Genomic DNA, 27,071 nt, shown 5'->3' with positions numbered 1-27,071 from the left:
GTAATTTACATGTGCTTTGTTGCGAATATGAGGCATGAAGAGTTAATAACTTCAGTTAAAGCAAAGCTCGAGAGTTCAGAACGCAACAAGAATGACTTCCACGAACATGACAGACATGGGCTACATTCCTGTGATAAATTTTACAATTTCATTCCTTTTTCATGTTGTGGATGATGTTATCATTTACTGTTTATTGAGAAGATATCCGTGAGTTAAATAATTTGCTGTGTGAAAATGAGAGTACGTATGTTAAATATTTATCTTTGAGATTAGAAGTATGGCAATTTACCGACTATAAATTGTGAGATTCAAGATTCAAGTGGGTGTAACTTACGTAATTAATTTCATATATATTCACACACACAATATCTATTCCTATGCCGCAAAAAACCCATTTTACGAAACTTTTATAAATGAGCCGATAAGTTCGCCAATCAACTGCCCGACGTCCAGGGATGTGAAAATAACAAAATATCGAATAAAAACCTGTCATTTCGTGCATAGTGTGACTACAGAGTCAATCTAGCAAATTTTCCATTGTAATGTGATTAATGACTCTTTTTCATAATTATCTTATTAGTTGAAAACATTAACATTTTAAATGATTAATACGTACAAATTTTATTCAGACCTCTAAGAGTAAGCTTGAAAAATTCTTTACCTGGAAATTTTGATTAACTTATTAGCCTTACTTTTATGAAATTCCTACTTACATTCAGTTTTCTAGAAAAAAAAAAACGTTAACCTACAACAGTTGTAGGACGAGGTACAAGGATCTTGTTACATACAGGCCGGCCCGAACGATACCTCACAAAATTAGATGCACAGAGTCGAGCCTGGCGTAACGGGATCAACCTCTCTGACGGAGAGTTCTGCACACGGTGGAATTTATTTACTTGGAGTTTATATGTTCCAGGTGTACAAATGATCTTCATCAAAGAAACAGCCTCTACAGGTTTAGAAGTTGCTGGGAGAGAGTACACAAATTCTATAAAATATATTACATTTGATATGATCTAACAATTATAATAATTAGGGCAAGGCAATTAATGATTTTGCATCTTTTTCTTATGAAGGTTTAAACATTGCTAGCATATATGGAAATGTATGACATTAAAAACCGGGTTAAATAAAAGCAATTCGTTAGGGCATTTTTTTTTTTTTTTTTGCATTTTCTTAACTTTTTACGGATATGCCATTTTTAGCAATTTTTAGGTCATTTTGAGCATTTTTTACACTTTTCAGGAAGGCTGTGACATTATTTGTATTTGATTTTAGATTTTTTATTATAATTCAGTATTTTCCTTGTCAATACAATTTCTTGGAATTAAGTAGATGTTTGCTAGCTTCTACCCCTACTTTTCAAGGTATGTGCATAATGAACTTGCCCACTTCTAGGAATTTTATTCAAATTCTTAGAGCGTATGCTAGCTTGTACCCCTATTTTTCAAGGCATAATGAACTTGCCCACTTCTAGGAATTTACCCACACTCACACAGAGATTCCTTTCTCCAGGTAAACTGGCATTGTTATGCTGTTAATTGAGGTGGTCAGTTGTTTCTAGTCGTCTGTGTGAACAGGTCAAGAGCAAAATGCCTAAAGTAAAGGAAAGTGCTAGTGTTAAATTAAAGGCATTTGTTTCAAAATATGGAGAAAATATTTTTTCAACGGACGGTCGTATTTTATTCTGCAAGATCTGCGATGTGAGAGTGGCTGCTGAAAAAACGTTTACGATAGAACAACACATGTCACGGGAGAAACATGAACGTGGCCTGCAGAGACTTGAAAATAAATCCAGTTTAAACTTACAGCAAATGCTTCTGGGGGATACGTGTTCAACGTTTTCGCCATTTTGTGAGAAACTATGTGAAGCTTTTCTATCGGCTGATATTTCGCTTCACAAACTGAATCATCCTAAGCTGCGAACTTTCTTAGAAGAGGAGACCGGAAAATTAATTCCAGATCCCAGAACATTGAGAAGAACATACATAGCTCGGTGCTATGACAAAACTTAAAAAAAAAATAAGAGAAATGATTGGAGAAAGAAATGTATTCGTATCCATTGACGAGACAACAGACTCTATGGGCCGTTATGTAGCTAATGTTACTGTTGGAGTTTTAGAAGCACACAGCCCTGGAGAGCAATTTCTACTACATTGTGAGCAGCTGGACAAAGTCAACTACTCAACGATCAGCTTAGTATTTGACCATGCATTGAGAATACTTTGGCCTGATGGGATTCGAAATTCCAATGTAGGCCTATTGCTTTTTATAACAGATGCAGCACCCTACATGATGAAAGCAGCTGCTTCTTTAAGTGTACTGTACCCAAAAATGTGTACATGTGACGTGTTTAGCTTATGCATTACACCGGGTCGCGGAAGAAGTACGTGCAAATTTTCCTGAAGTGGATAAATTAATTGGATGCGTGAAGAAAGTATCCTTGAAAGCCCCCTCCCGAATTTCAGCATTCAAAACAGAAACTCCAGAAATCCAATTGCCATTTTCACCTGTTTTGACTAGATGGGGAACATGGCTCCAAGCTTGCAGTTATTATTGCAAGAATTTCGATGTTGTGGAGCAAGTGGTTCATTCTTTTGATAATGGTGAGTCAGTGTCAATAAAAAAGGCGCAAGAACTGTTAGCTGATAAATAAATTGCTGGTAAACTTTCTTACATAAATACTAATTTTGGATTCCTTCCTGATGTCATAACTGCACTGGAAAAATCCCAAGTGACATTAGTGGAACAGCTACAAATAGTGGATAAAGTGGTGAATGATTTGAGCCGTGCATGTGGTAAAGTGGGTGATGCAGTGTCAATGAAAATGAAAAACTGCCTAAGCAAGAACAGGGGGTACACAACATTGTGTTCAATTGGCAGAGCTTTGTCTGGTGAAAATTTTTTTTCTTCCTGACTGTGAGTTAAATTCAGGAGATATTGCTTGCTTTCAGTTTGCTCCAATTGTTTCCGTTGAAGTAGAGAGAAGCTTTTCCATTTATAAGTCGGTACTAGCAGACAATAGACAATCGTTTTTGTTTAAAAATCTCCGCCAAGTTTTGATTGTTAACTGCAATTCAAAATTGTTGTAAAAGTGCACTTGAAATGAATTTTCTGCAATACAAGGTACTGTAACATGTATTTTTTTTAATTTTATGTAGTTCAGTAATCAAGTGAGTACTTACCGTAATTAAAAGTATTTTCATTGGCAATGCTTTACTTTTTATTGGTCTTTTTTTGTTTTTAGGTCATTTTGTTGTTGTATTTTTTAGGTCATAAATGCATTTTTTATTTTGCATTTTTTACCAATTTATAGGTCATTAAATGCCTTGCCCTAATAATAATTATTGTTGAAGTTGAGATTTGTTATTTTTACCGTGTGAAATATTTTATAACTTGTGAAAGCAGAATTTTTTTGTTTGACCTTGTGTATGAGGTTTTATTAAATTAAATTATAGATCCTTATTTCTCAAAATTGTTGCATATACTTTGAATTTATATTAATTTACTGTCAATACGAATCCATTGATTTATACCCTTCTGTCCTACGTTCGATATTTCTCTTTCTCTTTCTCTATAATATTTACTTTGATTTTTGAGCACAAGATTCACTAGCACGACTTCATAAAAAAAAAAGTTTTTCAATGTTGTCTGACAGCATTGGAATTATAAACGAGTGAATTTATGAACTTAGGTGATTCCTCAACACTGATCTAGTGTAATTCATAATTTGAATCTACCTGAATAGCGCAGCAATCCTAAATTTAATTAAATCGAGGTGTAAAAATATTACAAGACAAAATGATTTTAGTAGCATCAATGAAATGCGCTCCTTAATATTTTTAATGAATATAAAAAGTATGGGGTCGCAGTACATATATAGATACTAAGAAAATGAAAGAAATATTTGGACTGGCCTGGTTCAGATTGGGGATCTGGAGAATCAACCTGAATCCAAGAAATTTGCTCAGCACCTTCAAAACTCCCCTTCCATAGTTCGAGATATGAAATGCAGTGGTCATAAAATTCAGAATATTTTCTTTGAAATTCTTTTCCTTCATTTCATCTCGATTTACCAATACCGCTGGCTTCTGTTCAGCAGTCAAGGGGGTTATATTTATGTTCCCCCCCCCCCCCTGGAAATTAGCTTCTCTTTTAATTTCAGATACTACAAAGCTACCTCTGAGAGAAATATAGATTTTTTTCAACTCAAGCACAGTTTTATTCAGTAATTGCGAATAGAAATGGATGAACCATATGTACAGTGAACCTTACTGGCAGGGTCTTGGAGAAAAGTTCTTTACGTTCTTCGGACAAGAACTGATGCACTGCGACAGGAAAAAAGATCAACAGCATTCTGTGGATAGTTGGTATGAGACTCGAAACTTTGGTACTCTAACATTGATAGGTAGTTGATCTACCCGAATCTGCACACAATTGTGAGCAAATTGTTCACCGCAGCCTATGCCATCCTACTTTGTTTTGCCGTGTAACGAACGCAATTGTTTGCCTTTCCTTTTCACACCTCCAGAATGCGTTTGGTATTGTGTGCACAATATGAAGTAATTTTATAGATCAGATTATTTTTCAAAGACTCGGTTACATGTTCTGACAAAAATTTCTGCAGTTTCTCCGCCAATATTATGGAATTCTAAGAACCTGATTTCAACTCCAACTACTGTTGCTATAAATATCTTGCAAGTGCAGGGACTAACATTAAATCTAACTCGGTGGAAGCATCAACGATTACATTAACAAAATCAGCGGCTTATGAAATTCACTGCTACTGTCTCAATATTTCTTTTCGCACAACTTACCGACACTGAGCAGATTCGAAGCCAAATTCTTGCTGCACAGAAAGGTTATTCAAAGTTGCCTATTTAGCAGCAAATTGTTTTGCACACACCAGAAGCTTCAGCAGCTCTGCAATGTTTCTGACTTCCCACATGCTTAGGTATATCTATACGGTCACTGAATGAATTGCAAACAGTGCACACAACCTGATCTCATTAGCACTAATTAAATTGCTTTTCATAAATGTATATTCTGTATGTAATTCACTTCAGAAGTTTCACTTCCTTCCCGACATTTTATGTGTTTAAAATAAACGTTTCCGCTGTTAAAATCACGCTAACCAGCAACACTAAGAAAATGAACATAGAACAGTACAAACGTTAAGATTGCATTGCATTGACGAAGCCAAGGAATACAAAATATTCAAGCAGTTAGGCCTATAAACAAGGAACACTGATTTGGTATAGATTGCAGTGTTTTGGTTTTTTATATATTATTAAATCCAAAGTGTACATGAGAATAGCTTTGTAGCAGGCGCCATCTCTAGAAACTGTGGCAAATAATTATTAATCTCCTTTCTGAACCCTAACCACAAATTAGCCTACGTACACGGACACGGGTCTTAAAGTACAAAATACGGATGTACGATGCGATGACCATACTTCGAAATATTAGTGGACATATATATATATATATATATATATATATATTCCTTACTAACTGTTGGAGAAGAATGTCTACAAAAATCAATAATTTAGTTGTGAATAATACGCTTCGACTCTCATCATAAATTAACAATTGTAACACTGATACAAATTTTAAATACAAACTAGGAGAAGTGATCACGTTATGGAACATCTATTCTACACAAAGTTGTGCAAAATTAATAATCTGTACACTTCGTAATTCAAGTCACATATCTAGCTTCTTGATATAATAAGGAATTCCTTTCGTGTGAAATTCAGGAAAAGGACATTATGCATTAATAGCTTGAAAATTGGAAACTGGTCTTAATTGTGTTCGTGTGTGATTGTCAGGATTGAAGTAATATTTGCAATTAATTATATATTGCCAACTTCTCTTATGATCGAGTAATCCTTAATAGCGAAGTTCACATTTACTTTGTAAGCCAGAACTGTGCAACTTAGACGGTCTGGATGCAGAACTGTGTTTCCAGGACATTATAAGAAGGATATGCAACATGCAGCACATTCCATTAGCATATACATCCCGTTTATGCTCTCATTTCCTCAATACACATGAAACTGGAATCACTAAGGGGTGCGAAGTTGATAAGTTAGCTGAGAAGTGCTGGACTAGCATTCTTGCAGTACCGGTTACCCAACATATTTATAATTTGTTTCCTTCATTGATATATTGAATAATCAGTCGTGGACAGTCGATAAGGGTGGTCCTCCAGCTTGGGGGTTGGGCGAAGGGCTAACAACCCATCGCCGTAATAAACAGCTTGTTACGAAACCAAAAACTAAGATTAAGGGTGTTTGAGAATAAGGTTCTTAGGAAAATATTTGGAGCTAAAAGGGATGAAGTTACAGGAGAAGTTACACAACGCAGAACTGCACACATTGTATTCTTCACCTGACATAATTAGGAACATTAAATCCAGACTTTTGAGATGGGCAGGACATGTAGCACGTATGGGCGAAACCAGAAATGCATATAGTGTTAGTTGAGAGGCCGGAGGGAATAAGACCTTTGGGGAGGCCGAGACGTAGATGGGAGGATAATATTAAAATGGATTTGAGGGAGGTGGGATATGATGATAGAGACTGGATTAATCTTGCTCCGGATAGGGATCCGGTGGCGGCAATGAACCTCCGGGTTCCTTGAAAGCCGTAAGTAAGTTTCCTTCATTGACACTTGGAATCTTCCTTAAAAGGGTAAGTGGTGTATGTGATGTGAAAGGAAAGAATTTTCACCAATATACGATCTCAATTGAAGAGCTGGGAATATGACGTAATGAAAGGACAATTGTTGGTTTCTTAAGATGCAGAACAAACTGCATTATAACAGAGAGTCATCAGTGTTGGGCCTGTACTGCGAGGGCCTTTATTTGGATTTTAATGTGTATAATAATATCCATGACAGAAATTCTTTTGTTATCATTTTCGAAATCATTGCTTTGATTTTTGAGGAATCAGGTAATGTTGTCCGAAAGTATGACTTCCTTGTCTGTTTGTGAAATTACACAGCCCCGTCATAGCAACGCATGGCAGCGTAGCTAGATATGCCTGGGATTTCAACTTACGTATCTGGTGACCAAAACGGATAAACATTTATTGTTTCCAGATTTTTGGTCCAATTTATCGTGTGGAGAGTTTCTTCGCCCTTCCAAACGTCTTCTGTCCAAAGCCATTCTGTCTCTTTATTTGGTTCGCGAAAAGTTTCAATCCATAGACATTTCGTCAATTACTATCTTTTATCCAATAATGTAGGTTCCGATTCCAAGGAATTGGTACGATTGTATGTTTCATTGTATACTTATTAATGATTAATCAAGCTAGGAGAGTATGGTGGTTTCATTGTATACTTATTAATGATTAATCAAGCTAGAAGAGTATGGTGGTTACTTAACACTGTACTGCTATCGGTATCTAAACGAAAAGAAACGAGAAATTATTGGAGAGAGAACTTTGTACATATCGAGTCAACATTCCAGTTACTTCACTAGAAGTGAAGATCAGGACTTCGCCGGGAGGATTCATCACTATGCCAATATCATACTCTTCCAGAAATAATTGCAATTCTTGCACCATATGATGTGACATTATAAGATAAGTTTATTTTTTAATTTGTTGGACATGTAGGAAGGAGACAGAATTTTAATACTTAAAATAGACCTAACACGTAACAGCAATTTTATATAGGCCTATGCCGTGCGTCTCAGTCTAACGTGGGACGCGCCAAGCATGTGAAGGAACGTCATAACTTATAGAGTTCGAAGATTATTTGCAGAAAGATTTCCTGGTGTGAAGGCTCGAGCTCGAATGAATCCGTAAATCAGTACATGAATTTCAAAAGACTGGAGGTTTTACAGATAAGGAAAAGGGGATGTGATTAATGACATTGCCTGCCGCTTGAAATATTTCCCTAAAACACATATTAGACGGCTTGCCCAGCAGAATCATCCGTCCTGGGTTTCAACAAATTGCAAGGTTAAGCAAAAGACCAATATGTCATTTTCTTCTTTGAAGAGTCTTGATTCCATTTTCATCGCTAAGTAAATTCACACAATTATAGTTACTGGTCAATTGAAAACCAGACATTATTCACGAGAAAGTTAGGATAATATTGTGCCATGAGAAGGAAAAGCATTCTCGGACTATTTTTGCTTCCTTTCAAGAAACAATATAAGCTGATAATTGTGCGAATCTGATTTTATTCCCCTATTTGTTCAAGAGTTAATCGAGATGGAATTAAAATTTTCATTCTTCAACACGAGTTCACTAACACTCATACACCGAATATTTTAATAAAGTAAATTAAGTGTTCCAGTACTGTCATTAGCGTTGATCTGTGGTCCCTTCATCCTGTGATTTTTTTCGGGCTCATTGAAAGGTAAAGTGGAGGACGTACCCTCTATTCTTCGACGGGAATTTGATCGAGTGCTGGAGAACATGTTCAACACGAAGAGGGGAGGGCGGCGCGGCGTGTCACACGGACACACCTGACATTTATTTAACGATGTATCAAACGCGCAATTATAAAGATTTCTGGATTTGGTGATAGAGGAATGATGCTTCATCGGGATGAGCGCAAGGACTCGTCGTGGAATTTAGCTTATAGTTGGAAAACACTAGGAAAAACAGAGTCAGGCAAACTGCCCACGGCCAGCACGAGTTCGGAGCCTTAGGCTACCCCTAGACCACGCCGACAGCTCCATTTCAATTGCTGTAAGACGAACACGTAAATTAGGCAAAAGCCTAATGCCTAGTAAATCCGATAAATTACATGAATAGTACACGATAGGGGACAGAATTTTAATGCTATTTTACACACCTTATAATTTGAAACATTGTTTATTTGCAATGATTTATTATTTCCTTTAAATAATTCATCAACTGTTGAGCTGTGTAGCAAGGCCGTGTTTTGGGGAGAATTTCATCTCCGTCTTGCGCCACCTCGTAGGTAATGTGAACTCTCTCCCAGTAGCGTGTCACGAGCGACTTTGTGATCCAATATTGTGTAACAAATAATTATTTTTATTTAGCGTCATCTAAGGTACGTCGACTTCTTCCTCGGAGTTGAAAGGCAAAAGCTCGCAACACTCCTGCACCACATCGTGATACTACCGAGCAACAGAATGCTTACAATGCCGACGTCACGTGACTTAGTCACCACTGCTGTAGATAGAGAGATAGCATTTCAGACTCACCCTCCTGGTAGGCTCCCGGAGTGCACAGTTTCTGGATCACTTGCGTAGTTCCCTCGTACAGTTTGTTGAAATGCGCGCGCTTCTCCTCGGTCATGCAACGCAGTGTGTAGTCGTTGATGCAGCGAATTCCATGACGCAGGTCCCTGCAAGCAAGACGAAGTAAATCACGACAAAAGTTACTTTTATTATTGTCTTTTCTAGGTACCTATACAGAATGTAAACATTATTGTCGGGCAACATATAACAATTCCTATTCTAAATGCAATGCATGGTTTTCCCAGGAAAAGATTTTTGCACGTCTTATGTTTCTCTTGAAATGAATAATAATGTAGGGTTGAGAAACTTACCTGATCAAGGACAAGGACGGCATTAAACGGTAGCCTATATTACTCGACAGGTAAGAGGAGGATTGGAGGATATTCTTTCACTAGTGTTAATATTATACACAGTGGAAGTAATATAACTGCAGATTTTAACAGCTTATTTCTGGATGGATTAGAATAAAAAAATTACCATATTAGTCCCAAATTATTACTTTTCTCAAAGAAAAATAATTTTCCCCTAAATGTTAACACTGCTTTGCTTAATACGCACTTTTCGCACGATTCTGATTTTTACTCTTACCATGAGATAAATTGTTAAGGAATGATTTATTTCTTCGCAATTTTTAAATAAAATGGAAGGTTTTCTTTCAAATTAGATGAAATGATTAACGAGTGTCGTTATTTGCTGGCAATGTTACTACAGTGGCTAAGGGGCGGAGCGACCGAGTGCATGTGAGAGCCGACGTCAACTTCAGCATAGTTGTCTAATTACAAAATGCATAATATATTGTCTTATTTATTTTAATGTATTTATTGCCCCCCTTTAATTTGCAGACTTATCACTTCAACGCTGTGTATAAAGACATGGAGATGTGCGGAGACTAAGAGGAAAGATTGCAGAATGCTGGGTTTGCAGCAGAAGACAAGCCCTTAGGCAGAAAACTATGAACGAATACATGTATATTACATAGAGTGTCTCGGGGAATGTAAAATACTTGAGGATAATGTACAGTAAGGTCCGAAAGTCTTGTCACCCTCCCCTTATTTGTATGTTGATGTCCATCCATTTTGAACATGTCACAGCAGATGTGTGACAATGGTTGATACTTTACGTTCCAGCTCGTGTAGTGACCCAGAACATCAGTATGGCACCATCGTTGTCGCGGCACAAAATGATGCGGCGCCTTGTCCCGTGTGAAATTTTCCGCAGCAAAGGCCGTGTGATTTCCCCGAATGCCTCCCTAACAGCTTGCTTCAAATCTTCAGTTGTCTGGTGTCGATGTTTCGAGACATGCTACTTAATTGATTATTCCCCACAGGGAAATCACACCGCCTTTGCTGCGGAAAATTTCACACGGGACATGGCGCAGCATCATTTCGTGCCTCGACAACGATGGTGCCATACTGATGTTCTGGGTCACTAAGCAAGCTGGAACGTAAAGTATCAACCATTGTCACACATCTGCCACGAATGTTCAAAATGGATGCACATCAACATACAAGTAAGGGGGTGACCTTACTGTAGTTTGGGATAATTTACAACTATTTAACCTGATATACCTATGTCCGAAGTCTAATGGTTGAGGAGAAATGAAGAGGAGGAATACTGGAACGTCTTGCGTTTCCATGTACTATGGCCTACTTAACGTGTTACGCCAGATCTTTTGTACACGGCAGCATCTGAGCACCGCAACGCCAGCACAACACGCACAATTTAATACGCGTACATTCAATTCGTGTATTCGCATAGTCAATAAGCAGACATATCTTTGTGATGGCAATGCATTGGCTGCTGTTGAGTTCCATCTAGCTCTGCTTTTTCCCGTGTTTACCTAATTTATCTGAAGTTGGCCAGATATCAAGTGTTTCATTGAGGCACTTCGTTCCTTAAAAGCCATTTATAAGTCATGTTACGGCTGATCTCTCGTCTCCTACTTAGATCACTTTATTTATCCGAAACACAATTCACGGCGTCAAACACGTTAGCTTTCATTTCTATTGTTGCTTGCGGCCTGCTGAGATAGCATTTCAGTGGTCAGATGGCGCAAAACCGTCATTTCAGACACAGTACTTTGCGGGATGGCGGTGGTTTTCTTACAAAATAAGTGAATTCGTGATTTTTTAAGGTGTTGTAAGCTTCTTTTATTCTTATTTGCAGTTCATCACTTTCACTATACACGTACTATAAGTTTATCTTTTCTGTACTTATTTTTATAAATTATATCTATATTTTTATCTGTTTTCTTAATTTAATTATTAGCACTCAACAACGATTGTGCATTACTGCATCTGCATATTATTATTATGAGACATCTGTGAGGCGCGTGTTCACAATGAGTACGTACCATGCTCACGGTCAAGGACGGCATATTCATGTCTACCACTTGGTTTTCGTATCAAAAACCTTAAGCAGTTGAATAATTTCAAGGGAAAAATTTTTCCCTTGAAATTATTCAAGTCTGCTTCACAGGGAGCTCTACTTGCAACCCAAGCAGTTGTCTTTAATTCCATTTATAATCGAAAATTTTCAGTTTTTTTTAAGAAATCATTAAAAATATATTTAAATATATTGTACGGCACTATTACAACATAACATTTTAATATTAATGAGCTTATAAATTCACAGAATGAAATTTTAATTGATTGCATTTTTAACCTCCAAGTAAAGATTTCAAAATAATGACGTTACAATGTTATCACATAAAAAATATTTTTTCAAGTAGTTTGGCTATAGACCTATAGTTCTCTGATAATCAGTTTTCTTTCATTCTCCACCTACCTTATGTGTCAATATGTATACTAGTAAGTGAGACTGAAGTGGGATATAGGGTGTTGTGGGATAGGCTGCTGTGTATTTAAAGTCACTAACGTCTTAAATATAGAACTTGTAAGAAATATATCTTAAATACAATAGGTTAATTTATTTTTAATTATTGGTAGGCTGTCAATAGCGAAGAATCGGAACAAGTTGTGTTATTCTTCCTAGCGTTTTAAACAAGCGCGAAGAATATTCCAAAATTTAAAGCGACAAAACTAAAAGCTTTAGAGCGAATTGCTTTCAAGTAGGCCTACTGGTTACAACCAGTGTAAGTGAATCATTGAACATATCAGTGCAACAGAAATGAAGACAAGATACCGGTGCTTAAAAGTTACTACTATGGTTGACATTGTGGAAATGAACGTATCAGCGACGGTTGTTGTATGCTGGTGAGTAGGCCTATTTTTATATGCTGCATTGTTTTCTAAAGACATGTTCCATTGGCAAAAGATTGTAAACATTTTCTTACTTCATAACAATATTTTAAAGTACAGAAAGTTAAATATCATATTATTATAATTATTATGATAGTACTTCTCTTGGTAATAAGCACTGTATGTCGTATTTTCTACAATAAATTACTAAATTGACGTCATTCTGTTATTACAACTTGTTCTGAATATTTAATTTTGATAACAGAGAGGGATTTTTTAATGCTTGAACAGGAATTTTCTAGTAGTCTGGAGGGAATCTAGGCTTTAGAATTCTGACAGTACTGTAGCAAGTCCATAAGTAAGAAAGTTGTATACCTCATCCACGCGAGTTTATCTTTAAAGGAGTGTGTATTATTTCAAAATTTTAATTTTATATGTTGTCATTATGCCGGAATTTTTAAAGAAACTTCGCAGTAAGTAGTTCAAATTAAAGTGCAAAATTGAACGCATTAGATACGTTCATAACTAAAAATGGAAAATTGAGTCTCAATGTACATCATAGGCGGAGAGAAAACCGTTTCCTTGGGGGGGGGGGCAAATCAAAACCATAGAATCCCCATATAACGGGGTTGTGGGGGACATAATTTGCCTCCTCCCCCGTTATAGCTTGACCGTGGTACAGTATATCGGAATATGATCATTTAATAAAGGTATTTTCGGGGGCATGTTTCTTATAGTGCTACTCCATATCCGCGATGTTTCGGACCGAGTTGTATAGGACGGGGCGTGAACTGTTGGTCAACTACAAATTATAATAGGGCATAACTTAAAACAATCTCCCTCTTTTTCTCTCTCATACAGAAACATATGTATGCAACAATAAAACTACGTAATAGTGCTAACAGAAGCTTTTTTATCTGAAGCTTACCTTCCTCAAGATATATGAAATGTAAACTCTAATCATTTCATTTAATCTCGTCCTTAAGTTTACACTTTATACCGGGATCACTTTTCTTTTTTCTGCATTGTTGTGCAGTGTGTTATTCATACATCTCCAAGTGACGGCCTGAACACCTGCAGGCTTCTTACACGTGAGTACAGGCTGTTACAAAAGAAACATTACAGTGCTTCCATTTCTCAAAGGTATAGAAATTCTTATATATTCAGAAATTTAAAATATTAGCTCTTGTGTCTACTCATAACTTGATATGAGATTATCCTGTGAAATGGTGAACGATTTAATCTTTCATAGCTGCAGAGGCATGGACGTTACGGAGCTGCATCAGAGATGAAGAGAAAATTGAAGTTACTTGTATACGTTGATTTCGCCTGCTAGTGCTGTTAGTGGTAGCCTACAGATCGGGTCACTGGACGCTCCTTCTTCAGTACCATGCCGGCATGACGGCTGCAGAACTGCTGACTCGCCGCCCTGTCCAGGCGACGGAATGTCAGGGGTCGCGATCTGGTAATGAGAGGCCACTACAATCAATGGATGACACTATTCACTGTCTCATGCAAGGGAGTGTGACTGTATGTAAGTTACACAGCTCACCCATTATGCATGCTGCACCCAGGAGGAGCAGTTACTCCTATTTTCAGTCCTTTCGGGCGACGTAGGCCTACTTTTAATTCGACTCGTCACCACCCTAAAGACCACCGCGTCTGTGGCTAAAGTGCTAGTGCACTGGTTTTATATCCAGGTGTCCCGGGTTCGCTCCCCGGTCAGGTCGTGATGGAATTTGTGGTGGAAAAGTAGACGTTACTGAGGAGTTTTCTCGGGGTACTCCCGTTTCCCTCTATCATTCCACCAACACACTTCACCTGGACCTCATTTCATTTATAATCTGCAATATAAAATAGACTAGGTTAAAGTCTTTTGGGTTTCCGATGCCGATATTGGAAGGGCCTGGGGTTTATTAGACTCTGCGGGCGGAAGCTGGCTTTATCAGAGGCTGAGACAGGATGGCCCACCTGTCAGCGTCGGATGACAAGAAGCGATTGGACCTCCGGGTGCCTGGGGCTTATCAGGCTACTCGTTCGCTAAACATGACCTCACTCTATCCGAAGCTTAGGCAGAATGACCCACCTGTCAGCATCGGATTCACAAATGCCACCCAGGCCGCTCGTCAGACTGATAATCATCGAATATACAGAGTGGAAGTGGAATAGCATGTGTGAACAAAAGAGTCCATAGTTTTCGCAGAAAAAAAAATTCTCCAAATGTCTAACACCCTCTTATTCGGTAACTATTGCGAATATGATCGTGATTTTTGTCCATATCGATAGAGAATCTAATAAAGAATCATTTATCCCTCTGGTGTATTTTAATAGCGTGGACGGTATTCGTGTAAATGTAATTTTAAAACCAATATTTAAAGCCACTGACCGATGCGAGGAGCTTGTAACATTGTAGTGAGAAAGGGAAATGGGAGATAGTTCACTAAGGCAGACAGGTCTGAGTTCATTCACCTTTTACATCTGTATTATCTGCATTGTATTAGCGGCGATGTTGCCAGGCTGCTAAAACCTCCCAACTCAAATTTCTAATTTAAACGTGCATTTAATCACAAAACGTAATATAGGTTTTCTATTAATTTAATTGTACCCTATCGTCCCTTTCAATCCGCAGGATTATTTCACTTCCAGCCTGTGTAAGGCACGCAATGGGCCAAAGCGTGCCTGTAGACTGGCAATGGGAACACTTCGAACCTGACCTTTATCCGACACTACAACTTTAATGGAGGAAGATCAGAACCAAATGGAACCGACAAGTTGTAACCGTTGTCTTATGAGGGGAAACAAATAAACGGAACCTTTTGACCAATAAGATATTTTGCACCAGTCGATTCTAACAATACGGTAGTATAAAATTAATCAATTCATATGGTTCGTTCATTACAAAAAAAATTCTATGAAGGAGGCCACTGTTTACAGTGCAGCATGTGCAGCTGAGGACAGAAAAACTTACCGCTGTCTTGTACTTTAAGATAGCCATCTCCAACCGGCTCAATTCGTTTCCAGCGGGATTTACATCTGAGAAATTGTCTCTCACCTCTTTGAGTAATGTGTTGCTCTTAAGGAATTGTATCATTCAATGAGGCAGCTGCTACTCAAGTTTTCAAGTCAGTACTGGTAATGGTTCGAATAATAAAGACTCATTCACTCACAGACTCAATTATTTATTTCATATTTAAAGTTTACTATTATTTTATGATAATTTAATTATGTATTCAGTCATTTATTCCTGAAATATAATAATCATAATAATAATTACGTAATATTATACCATTAAGGTACAGTAACTTGCAAAAATACGACATTTGTTTCTAATTTCGTCGCATTTTCTTCCCATAAAGCAGGCGATTTAATACTTCAATCTATTGATTTTGTGAGTAGAGTAGACACCGTATATTTATAAGAATGGAATAGTAAAATACAGTACTTTCAAATACACGGCTACATGGGATATTAATGTGTATCGTGCTTGTAGCTGACCTGTCTATGATGTCAATTGAGACCACGATACTTATCTGTGCAGTCTATAAATACATTATAGAAACATAACATATAATTACAATATAATATGTGTATATTATATATAATAGAAAGAAAAGCCTATTTGACGTCTTGGTTGTGCATTATATGGTAGTTAATGTCAAAGTTCGCAACAACTACAAAACATTTTCATGATATGATATGATAGGCTATATGTTATATGACAAATGATATGATATGATATGATATGATATATATGATACGATAGGGCTATATGATATATATGATACGATATATGATAAATGATAAGATATGAAATGATATATGATATAATTATGATATGATATACAACTCTTATTCGGTTATGGTTCGCCACCACATCTCTGTATTCGGGCTCCTCATAACCTTCTAATTACAATTTCAATTAAACTTTCCTCGAACCATGCTGTCAGCTTATTTCTTGTCTGCTACCATAATACATACCTTCTTTGGACTATCTCCCTCCTACCTTGAAATCTTTCACATCTTTCCACTTCTCAACACTTCTTCTGCCTATTAATATCGAAGTATTTCCTCCCCTCTATCGTTCAAAATGTCCCTGATTACACACTATCCTATATTAGTAACCTTTCACTTCCATCTCCAATTTACAGCCATTTCCAATTTCCCCTGTCACCTCCCTTATCGTCTATCTCTTCACTAGTCACTAATTCACTTATTAATTATTTATTCACTTCATCCATCGATTACTATTTGTTAACTACTTACAAATTGCGTTTAAGGAACCCGGAGGTTCATTGCCATCCTCACATTAGCCTGCCATCGGTGCCTATCCGAGCAAGATTAATCCAGTCCCTACCATCATATTCCACCTCCCTCAAATCCATTTTAATATTATCCTCCCATGTACGCATTGGCCCCCAAAGGTTTTTCCCCTCAGGTCTTCCAACTAATACTCTGTACACATTCCTAGATTCACCCCTACGTACTATATGCCCAGTCCATCTCAAATGTCTGGAAATAATGTTCATAATTATGTTAGGTGAAGAATACAATGCGTGCAGTTCTGCGTTGTGTAACTTTCTCCATTATCCTGTAACTTCATCCCTCTTAACCACAAATACTTTCCTAAACATCTTATTCTCGAACGCCCTTAACCTCTGTTCCTCTCTCAAAGCGAGAGTCCAAGTTTTACAACCATACAGAACAACCGGTAATATAACTTTTTTTATAAATACTAGCTATCAGCTTTCTCGAGAGCAGATGCTCGATAGAAAATATTCAGAGTAAATCTGTGATCGGTCAAGCTGCCGTACAGCAGACCATTCCCCACAGTGATGCCGTGTGGCTGCCGTGCCGAGCGCCGGAGAGAAGGTTGCAAGCGTGCAAGGAGTGGAGTGAGCCAGTGATGTATATGGATGGCACATTTTATGACACATAGAAAGAGTTCAAGAACTACAACAATTGGCCATTGCGAAATAATACAACAAAAAATTGTCCTTTTTTCTGTAGTTAGGAAGACAAATTACATTTCTTTTATTTCACTAACTTAGCTAAAGTATATCAATGAAAATTGCTTGAGCAGAATGAATGCGTAACACTGCTTCCAACGCAACATCGACAAACATGACCTAGTTTTACTCTTATTCAGGTTCACGACTGAGAATGTGTGTTCGCAAAGTATGTAGAGCCAAACAGCAATTAACTTGCATGGCAATGCGTGGATAAGCGGAAACTCCTTTTATTCCAAGTTCTTATAAAACGCAACGAGGCCACCTGGAATATTGTAATATCTATCTTTCAAAATTGTGACACTGAAGTCCTATCAATTCTCTTTGGAAGTTAACTGGAGCCTGCTCAACATTTACAGAAAAGGGCGTCATAAAAATATTCACAATTTTCCTACCCTTCGCGACAGATTGTTTGTGAAAAGAGACTAACGGACTCAAATAACGTCACCAGAGAAAAACACAATATCTCTGAAGTTGAAATCATGCACTCCTTTACAAAAAGATCGGCTACTTTTGGCGATATTTAGGGCAACAATATACGTAGTTGCATGCACAGCTCTTTCGGAAATTGGCTCAATGTGCCGCTAAACAAGGAGAAAATTAATTTCAATGACATTTCCACTATACAAAGATACTTACATAAACGGACAGAAAATCCTTTAACAGTTTAACAAACGTTTTTATAATAATTCCATATACTGCTGACAATTGTTGAAAATGAACTTACTATAACCTAAACATTAATTTAATTATATTGCCTTTAGAGTATTTAATTAGTTGAAATGATATTTACCTCGTCGTAAGAAGACTGCATTTCGACCTTTAGTTTCGTTATTAATGCCTTCCTCTCTTCGCCGATTATATGAGCGTGGGTATAAGAATGTTTAATTTCAAAGTGGCACTTAATGTTGCACGTTTTTGGCCATACACTGATTGGAATATTAAACATTGAACGTTGTTGTCGTCAGAATAGACAAGATACAAGCTCTCCCAAGAGGGTTTAAATTCTGAACCAACTGTCGACGCACTTATCTTCATTCTTATTCAAAACAGTTAAGCACAAGGGATAGTACACCATATGGATGAATGAATGACTGGTGGAATGCATAATCCAGCAATGCCTGCAGAATATCATCGAACAGATGATGATCGCATGCATTCGTACACCACCACAGAGAGGAGCGGGGGTTCGCCCTGGACAGACATAGGGCAGCGTCCGAGCGCCCAAGCCCTCAAACGCTGTGTTGGAATGGTCTACAGTACCTCATCTTACGACCACGCTTTGAGAACTACATTAACTACCGTGCGAAATAATATTCACTTGCTAACGAGAAACACATTATTATTTGAAATGACAATTGTAGGAACATGATGAAAACAACAAGGACCACATGGACAAAAATGAGGACTGCGACAAGGATCACAACATGAGCTGCGAAAAGCACCACAACAAAGATCACGATAAGGACCACGAAACGAACCACGATAAGGATCACAATAATAAACAAGACCAACATAACGACCCCGACAAAGAAAATAAGGACCATGATAAGGACCAGAATAAAGACAACAATCGTCGCGATAAGGACCACGTCAAAGACAAGGATCACAGTAAGGACTACGACAAAGGCAAAAAAAAAACGAACAGCAAGGAAAATACAGGAACATCATTTTATTCTCACGAACATTTTTAATATTAACCTGGCTATACCTTTAGAGAACAGGAAACATCGTTTGCTGCCCCCTTCCACGACTGTAGTTCGATGATACTGGCGTAAAACACAAACAAATCAATTTATTAGGTATAGGAGGGAAGAAAAGTAGTACATCCATTTACGTAAACTAGGAAATATCGCGATTTTGAGTTCGATAATTTTCATTAGGTTTTTGTTTAATCAAAATACAGTACTGTGTTAAGAATAAGTTAAGTGTTTTTACTCATGAACTGAGTTATCCTGCGAACGTATTCATTATGCAGTGTATATTATACTGTCTACAGCACATTAACGTACAATATAGAGAAAGACGTTAAATTGAAAAATAATCGTAATATGGATATTTAAATACATTTTTGAAAATGGTGGCCATTCATTTCGATACAGGCTTCAGTTCTTTTGTGCATATTACCGCACTATAGACTATTGCATCTAATTCCAATTGCCAGTTTCGTCCTTCGTACTAGTAACTCATGTTGAAATAATTCTGTACCTACTCTATAAAAGAGTACCTTACGTACTGTAAATTCAATTTTCACTTCTGCCCGACCCGCACAGATAAAATTACTCAGACATGCTATCTACTGTCCGTCCAAGTGGTTATGCTGCAGGATCGTAGAAAGGGGGGAAATCACGTGACAGTTAATTACTTAACGAGGCCCTTTTATTTAAGTTATTTTAAACAGCTGTATAATATTACGTAAACGTCCAATTCCTAACTGAAATTAATGTTTTCAGAAAAGAGCTAAGACAGCCCAGCTCTTACAGAGGGGCGAGCAGAAGGAGGTGGGGGAAATCGGGATGCGACGTAGGCAAACGGACAGTAGCTGTGCGAAAATATGATTCAATATTGATCGCTCTTTCGTCACTGGAAAACGCGAACATATTTCTGGACTGTACTATACTCACTAACTCAGTGATGTTTACTATACGCGGCCTTGTTCTCTGTGAAGGACAGCTGGAACTTCATTGGTAGAAGGGGTGGGAGTGAAGTACATTCAAAAACTCAGGTACAATAAAAATTGAAGTAAAAATAAAATGATGTCCCAGTACAAGGAAAATAAAGACAGCGATAAGAACTATGACTAGATCAACGGCAAGAACCATGGTAGACTTAAGTATCACGACGTGAATCATGGTCCTTATAGTGGTCACTGTTGTCTTTGTGATGTTTCTTATCGTGGTCTTTGTTGTCTTTGTGATGTTTCTTATCGTGACTCTTGTCACTGAAATGGCCCTTATCGTTCTTGTTGTCTTTATCATGATCCCTATTGTGGTATTTGTTCCTTTGTTATGGTTCTCATAGTGGTCTTGGTCCTTATCGTGGTTCATGTCATAACCCTTATCGTGAACTTTGTCCTCGTCGTGGTCCATATCGTAATTATTATCGTGACCTTTGTCTTTGTCCATGTCGCGTTTCTTATATTGGTCCTTGTTGTCCTTGTCATGGTCCTTATCGTGATCCTTATTGTTTTTGTCGTGGTCCTTGTTGTCTTTAACATGTGCTTTATCGTGGTCCTTGTTGTCTTTAACATGTGCTTTATCGTGGTCCTCGTTGGTATTGTAATCGTGCTTATCGTCTTCCTTGCTGCTTTAGTCATGGTCCTTGTTAGGTATTTGTTTTCGTTGTCATTGTCCTTATCGTGGTCTTGGTTCTTATCGTGGTTCATGTCATGACCCTTATCGTGAACTTTGTCCTTATCGTAGTCAATTTCGTAATTATTATTGTGGCCTTTGTCTTTGTCCATTTCGCGTTTCATATATTGGTCCTTGTTTTCCTCATCATGGTCCTTATCGTGATCCTTATTGTTTTTGTCGTCGTCCTTGTTGTCTTTGACATTTCCTTTATCGTGGTCCTTGTTGGCATTGTAATCGTGCTTATCGTCTTCCTTGCTGCTTTTGTTGGTCCTTGTTAGGTGCTTGTTTTCGTTGTCATTGTCCTTATCGTGGTCTTAGTCCCTAATCTTGATCCTTGTCGTTATCCTTATCGTGGTCCCTATCGTGATCATTCTCGTGGTGCTTGACGTGGTCCTTGTTGGGGTCTTTATTGTGGTCCCTGTCTTCGTTATTATCGTGGTCCTATAGTGATCCTTGTCATCTTATAATTCCTATCGCAATCCTATTCCTTGTGATACTTACCATGGCCTAATGTCGTGGTCCCTTTCATGATCATTCTTGTGGTTCTTGTCGTATCCCATTTCATAATCATCATCGTGGTCCTTGTCTTTGTCCTTGTCGTTGTCGTTGTCCTTGTCTTTCACCTTGTTGTGGTCCCTGTAATTCTCATAATTCTTATAGCAATCGTGGTCCTTATGATCTCTGTCATAGTCCTCCTTGCGATCATTGTGGTACTTAGAGCAATCCTTATCAAAGTGCTTTTCGTCGCCCATATCGTCATCCTTATCGTGGTCTTTGTCTTTGCCTTGTCCTTGTCGTGGTCCTTGTTATTTTTGACGCAGTCCTTATCGCGATTATTTATGATTCTTTCATGGTATTTTCTTTGTTCTTATCATAGTCCTTTTGTGGTTCTTGACGTGAACCTTATCTTGGTACTTGTCGTTTTCCATGGCGTGGTCCATATCGTGATCGTTATCGTGGTCCTTGTCTTTATCGCAGCCGTTAGAGCGGTCTTTGTTGTTTTCTCCATGGTACTTATCATAATGATTGTTGCCATTGTAAGGGCCCTGACAAAGACACTTGTCCTCGTCATGGTCTTTAGAGTGGTATTGCTTGTTTTTGTCATGGTATTTATCTTGGTAAATTTCGAAGTCCTTATTGCGGTCCATGTCGTGGTTCCTACCGTGATCCTTGTTTTGTTTGTCGTTGTACATGTCGTGATCCTTATCGTGATTTTTTGTCGTGTTAATTGTGGTCCATGTCTGTGATCCTTATCGTGGCGCATCTTGGAGTGATCCTTGTCATGGTGTTTGTCGCGGTTCACGCCGTGATCTTTATCGTGGTCCTTGTGATCCTTATCGCAGTCCATGATGTGATCCTTATCGTCATCTTTGCCGTAAACCTTAACGCGGTCCTTGACATGATCCTTATCGTTGTCCATTTTGAGGTCCTTATTGTGATTCCTATTTTGAAGCTTGTAGTATGTATGTATATATATATATATATATATATATATATATATATATGTATATATATGTATATATATATATATATATATATATATATATATATATAAAGTGTGTTATGTTTTATTTAACGACGCTCGCAACTGCAAAGGTTATATCAGCGTCGCCGGATGTGCCGGAATTTTGTCCCGCAGGAGTTCTTTTACATGCCAGTAAATCTACTGACATGAGCCTGTCGCATTTAAGCACACTTAAATGCCATCGACCTGGCCCGGGATCGAACCCGCTACCTTGGGCATAGAAGGCCAGCGCTATACCAACTTGCCAACCAGGTCGACGTATATATATATATATATATATATATAATCTAGTAGGGATAAGGTCATCAGGCCTTCTCTTCCCCTCTACAAAGGGATTATAACTACAATACCAGGAGGTGTTTCATATCGTGATCCTTACCGCGGTCTCTGTCGTGGTCCTTATCGTGCTTGTTGTCGTGGTCTATGTTGTGATCCTTATCGTTTTCCTTACCGTGGTTCATGACGTGATCCTTATTGCGGTCCTTGTCTTTCATGTTTTTTTTTTCCTTTTCATGGTCCTTACAAAGGTCGTTTATATCTTTTTCGTGGTCCTTATGTTGTCTTCGTTTTCTTTCTAGTAGTTCTTTTCGTGGTCCTGGTCCTTGCTGTAATCCTTATCATGGTCCATTTCGTGGTATTTATCGTAATCCTTGTCGTGGTGTTTGTCGTGTTTCTTGTTGTATATTATCGTGATCTTTATTGTCTTTCTAATAGTCCTTTTCGTGGTTCTGGTCCTTGTAATTCTTATCGTGGTCCATGTCATGGTATTTGGCATAACTCTTGCCGTGGTGTTTTCGTGTTTCTTATAGTATGTTATAGTGGTCCTGATTTATGTCCTTGTCGTAGTCCTTACAATGATCCTTTCTGTCTTTGTCGTGGATTTACATATTTTGTCATTTCAAAATTAATATTGTTCTCCCACTTTGGCGAATGGCTGTCGTATTACACGACATACTTTAAACTTTCATAAAAGGTAAACGATCAAGGACATAAAAGGAGACCTACACCAGAAATAAACAGACAACTGATAACATTTTGCACTGGTGTGTACTTAGGAGTAAGATGAAAATAGACCTGCACATCCACGACCAGATGTCTTTCTGTCTACGTCGATATCGGGTGAACCGCGCTGTAGAGCTTTAACTTTGGACGACCAAGAAGAGTCGTCTCATTCCTTCTTTGGGGAACTGTACATTTTCATGTAAAAATATTTTTCGTTTATTCTTTGTAATCTATATTTCGTAGTTCGCACAATAATTCTACACAAACAACTATTGAAACAATCACTTTTGCTGTATCAATAACATTATTTCAGTTAACCGCATGGATGAAATATTACGGGGTACATCAGCAAGTTACAATGCAGCAAGTGCGAATCGAAACAGAATACAAATAACGCATTATGCGTCTCTCTCTGGTTTACGTGTTTCCAAAGTTTGCTGGGAGCGTTATCGTCGCTCCTTGGGGGCCGCAGCACGTGCAGCTCTGCATCCAATTACGACACCCTGCGATATTACTCAGCAAATATTCGACGACAATTTTAATCCAATTACGTGCCATAGACTGTAATAGTAAACATCTACTGAAACTCATCGGTTTTTGCACCATGCCGTACAGGACAAATAGAAGGCATTTCTCTGTGGTTCCTCCACGATAAGTGTTTCAGAGAGGAACGAACATATGCGAATGCCACTGCTGGATGGCAGCCGTGAACACTGTGGAATAGAGATAAATGCATACAAGACGAAGACCATAGTTATGGGGAAAAAAATAAAGAAGGCAAAGGTGCGAATTCGAAATGAGGCAATACAGCAAGTGGACAGCTTCAAATACGTTGGTTGTACCATAGGCAGTAACTTGAACTGCATTCAGGAAGTCAAAAAGGAGAATATCAATACCAAAGGAAGCTTTTAATAGAAGAAGGAGCACCTTCTACGGACTTCTGAAAAAAAAAATAGGGAAGATACTTGTAAAGTGCTTTGTGTGAAAGGTCGCATTTTATGGGACAGAAACATGGACAGTGCGACGAAGTGAAGGGAAAGAACTAGAAGCATGTGAAATGTAGATATGGGGAAGAATGGAGCATGTGGAATGGACAGAATAATAAATTAAGTTGTGCTAGAAAGAATGGGCGAGGAGAGAATAATGCTCGAGCTGATTAGAAAGAGAAAAATAAATAAGTTACGCTACTGGCTGAGAAGAAATTGTCTACTGGGTGGTGCACTGGAATGAGTAGTGAATGGGAGAAAATTTCGGACCAGAAGAAGGTATCGGGTGATAGGCAATATCGAGGTAAGTTATATGGATCGTATACGGAGATTAAGAAGGTAGAAAATAGGAAAGATTGGAGAAAACTGGGTTTGCAGTGAAAGACCCGCCCCTGGGCAAAACAATGAATTAATGAATGAATGGAGGAATAAACGAATGAATAAAGCCCACTCGTAATTACAGATAATTTCATGAACGGCGAGATTAAAGATCGAACGATGATGAAGTTACAAGCGACACCGCAGTAAATCTGATTCGAGTTACGTTATACGGCATAATTTTAATTGTCACATTCTAATTTCTGTAGTATCTAGGGTAGAGTTATTATTAGCATGCACTTGAACTCTGATTTTGTAGTGCTAGTATTAGTATTGCACATTTTCTTTTTCGCCCGGCCTCCCCACAATACGACTATTAACTAGTTCACCTCTTTTGCCGACAGACACATCTAGACCCGATTATTACTAACAACACAGACAGCGTACTGTCATAGGGACAATTACTTGCACCAGGGACATCTAATGGTATCTGCTCATAACATCCGCGTCTTCACGAGACTAGTTTGTACGAGGATGCACAGCTGTCTTCTTAATAATAAATAGGAAAGCGCAGTATTTCGTTCACACTGAAAGTATATTCTTTGGTTCCACATCAATTTCCTCAAGGGTACCTATCTTTTGGTGCAGTCCATCGCATGACACCTTGCACACTCTTTCTTGCATAAAAAACACGTGCAGTGGTCATCTGGATTGTAAAATTTTCCACGCTGCAGACTTTAATGTAAACAGCAAAACGGGTCATTATGTGTCTATGGAATTAGTTCGAACGCATTCATCATTGCATCAGTACAATAAAATTCAAGTCAGATGTCCCTTCTCTTTTCTTTCAGTTCCTCCAGCAATTCTTCATATGCTCCTGTAGATGTCAGCAGCAGGTGGTACCGAAGATCTTCTATAAGGTAAGTTTCCTTGGCGAGAATATAATATGTCAAGCTTGATGGCGTATACTTGGAGTGGCTTTCGATTTCTGATAGATTAATTTTATTTACGTGCCTCCAGATGATTTCTAGCCCATATGTAACGATGGGTAGTATCTTGAGGTTGAAGTTTTCAATGGCGGTTATTAATGACAGTAGGTTAAGATGATTTACACTGTTCACAGCTATAAGGGCCGTTGTAACTCTCTCCTTCCCTTGCGTCTGTAGAGTGATACCCAAGTACTTGAATTTTGCGACCCTAGTTAAAGGTTTGTGCCTGAACACTATTCTGTCGTTTGCGGCCTGTCTCCCTCCTCTTCCGCCTTTTTTTGTCATTTGGTGTCAATTCATTCTCATCTGCCCATGTCGTAGGTTTACTAAACGATGTCGTCAGCGTATGCATATATTTTTACGTGTTCTGTAGCGATTGTCGTAGGGACGTCAGCCGTGGCGATTACAAACAGCAGAGGGTAGAGTGAGTTCCGTTCGTCTGTCGTATCACTCGGGACCTGATTACAGAGTCTCCATCTGTATGTAATTCCCATTTAGGATGCTTCTTATCAATCTGGTATAGCAATTTCAACCTGATGCTCACGGATTTAGGTTGTTATAATAATTATGTTCCCTGCAGCACAACTTGCAAATTAATTATTGCCAATTATTTAACCGTCAACATATTTATTAAATGTTCCTTAGGCAATAGAGTGCAAAGCAGCAGGGATTAATAAAATAATTAACACAGCATTTGAATATGAAAGCCCCTAATTGTCGTCTTTAGTGTTACTTCCACCTAGCGTCAAAATTTTCTATTAACACAAAAAATAATAGACTAAGGCGAAAGTATTCTAAGGATTAAAAAAAAAGGACGCAAACCTGTTATATTTTCACTCATGCATTTAAAAGGTAAAAAAGTTTAGTACCTCCACGAAAATCTGAACTTGCAACCTCAAGAACACTTAGCTAACGCTCTACCACTACGCTAAATGTACTACTACAGTAAGAACGGCATTGTAACGAGCAATGGCCAAACTTCACTTGAAAACCTGTTATACAGTATATAGTGTTTGTGTTACGATATTCACTCTTTAACACTCTGAACGATCTGTCTGTTTTAAAGCTCGTATATGAATTATTTTCTCGAAATATTTTAGTGATTAATAGTTGTGTTCCCCATTATAACTACTAGAAGAATAATATTATACCTGCCTGTTCCGAGTGTTCACAGAAATACCCGATTCGAACTCAGTCTCTCAGACGCCGCCGGCCAGTTTCATTTTGACCAAGTAAGATCGATTATTTAGTCCTGACAGCTCAGGGACGCGAAAGAGGGGAAGTAATAGGAGGAGTGGGGAGAGTTCCGGAGTAGAGATAAGGGTGAGCGGTCGGCAAAGGAATGCAGTACAGCTTAACTGTACTAGAAACATACCGCTATACCGCACGTATGCCATCCGATCGCTTCGAAGCCCAGAGAGTGAATAACCAAAGAGTTTCTAATACTCACTACAGGCACATACGCG

At 38.1% G+C, this 27,071-nt stretch overlaps 1 protein-coding gene across 2 annotated transcripts in view; it reads right to left on the bottom strand.

The window, feature by feature from the left end:
* Positions 1–27,071, bottom strand: part of LOC138707394 (uncharacterized) — a 447,965-nt gene that overhangs the window by 73,970 nt on the left and 346,924 nt on the right. For both annotated transcript variants that reach the window (XM_069836756.1, XM_069836757.1), the window contains exon 3: positions 9,191–9,333. In XM_069836756.1, coding sequence (XP_069692857.1) covers positions 9,191–9,333 — 143 coding nt within the window. The remainder of the gene's footprint in view (positions 1–9,190; positions 9,334–27,071) is intronic.

Source organism: Periplaneta americana, chromosome 10 (assembly GCF_040183065.1).
Source record: "Periplaneta americana isolate PAMFEO1 chromosome 10, P.americana_PAMFEO1_priV1, whole genome shotgun sequence".
NCBI classification, from domain to species: Eukaryota; Metazoa; Arthropoda; class Insecta; order Blattodea; family Blattidae; genus Periplaneta; species Periplaneta americana.
This window is presented reverse-complemented; position numbering and strand designations above follow the sequence as displayed.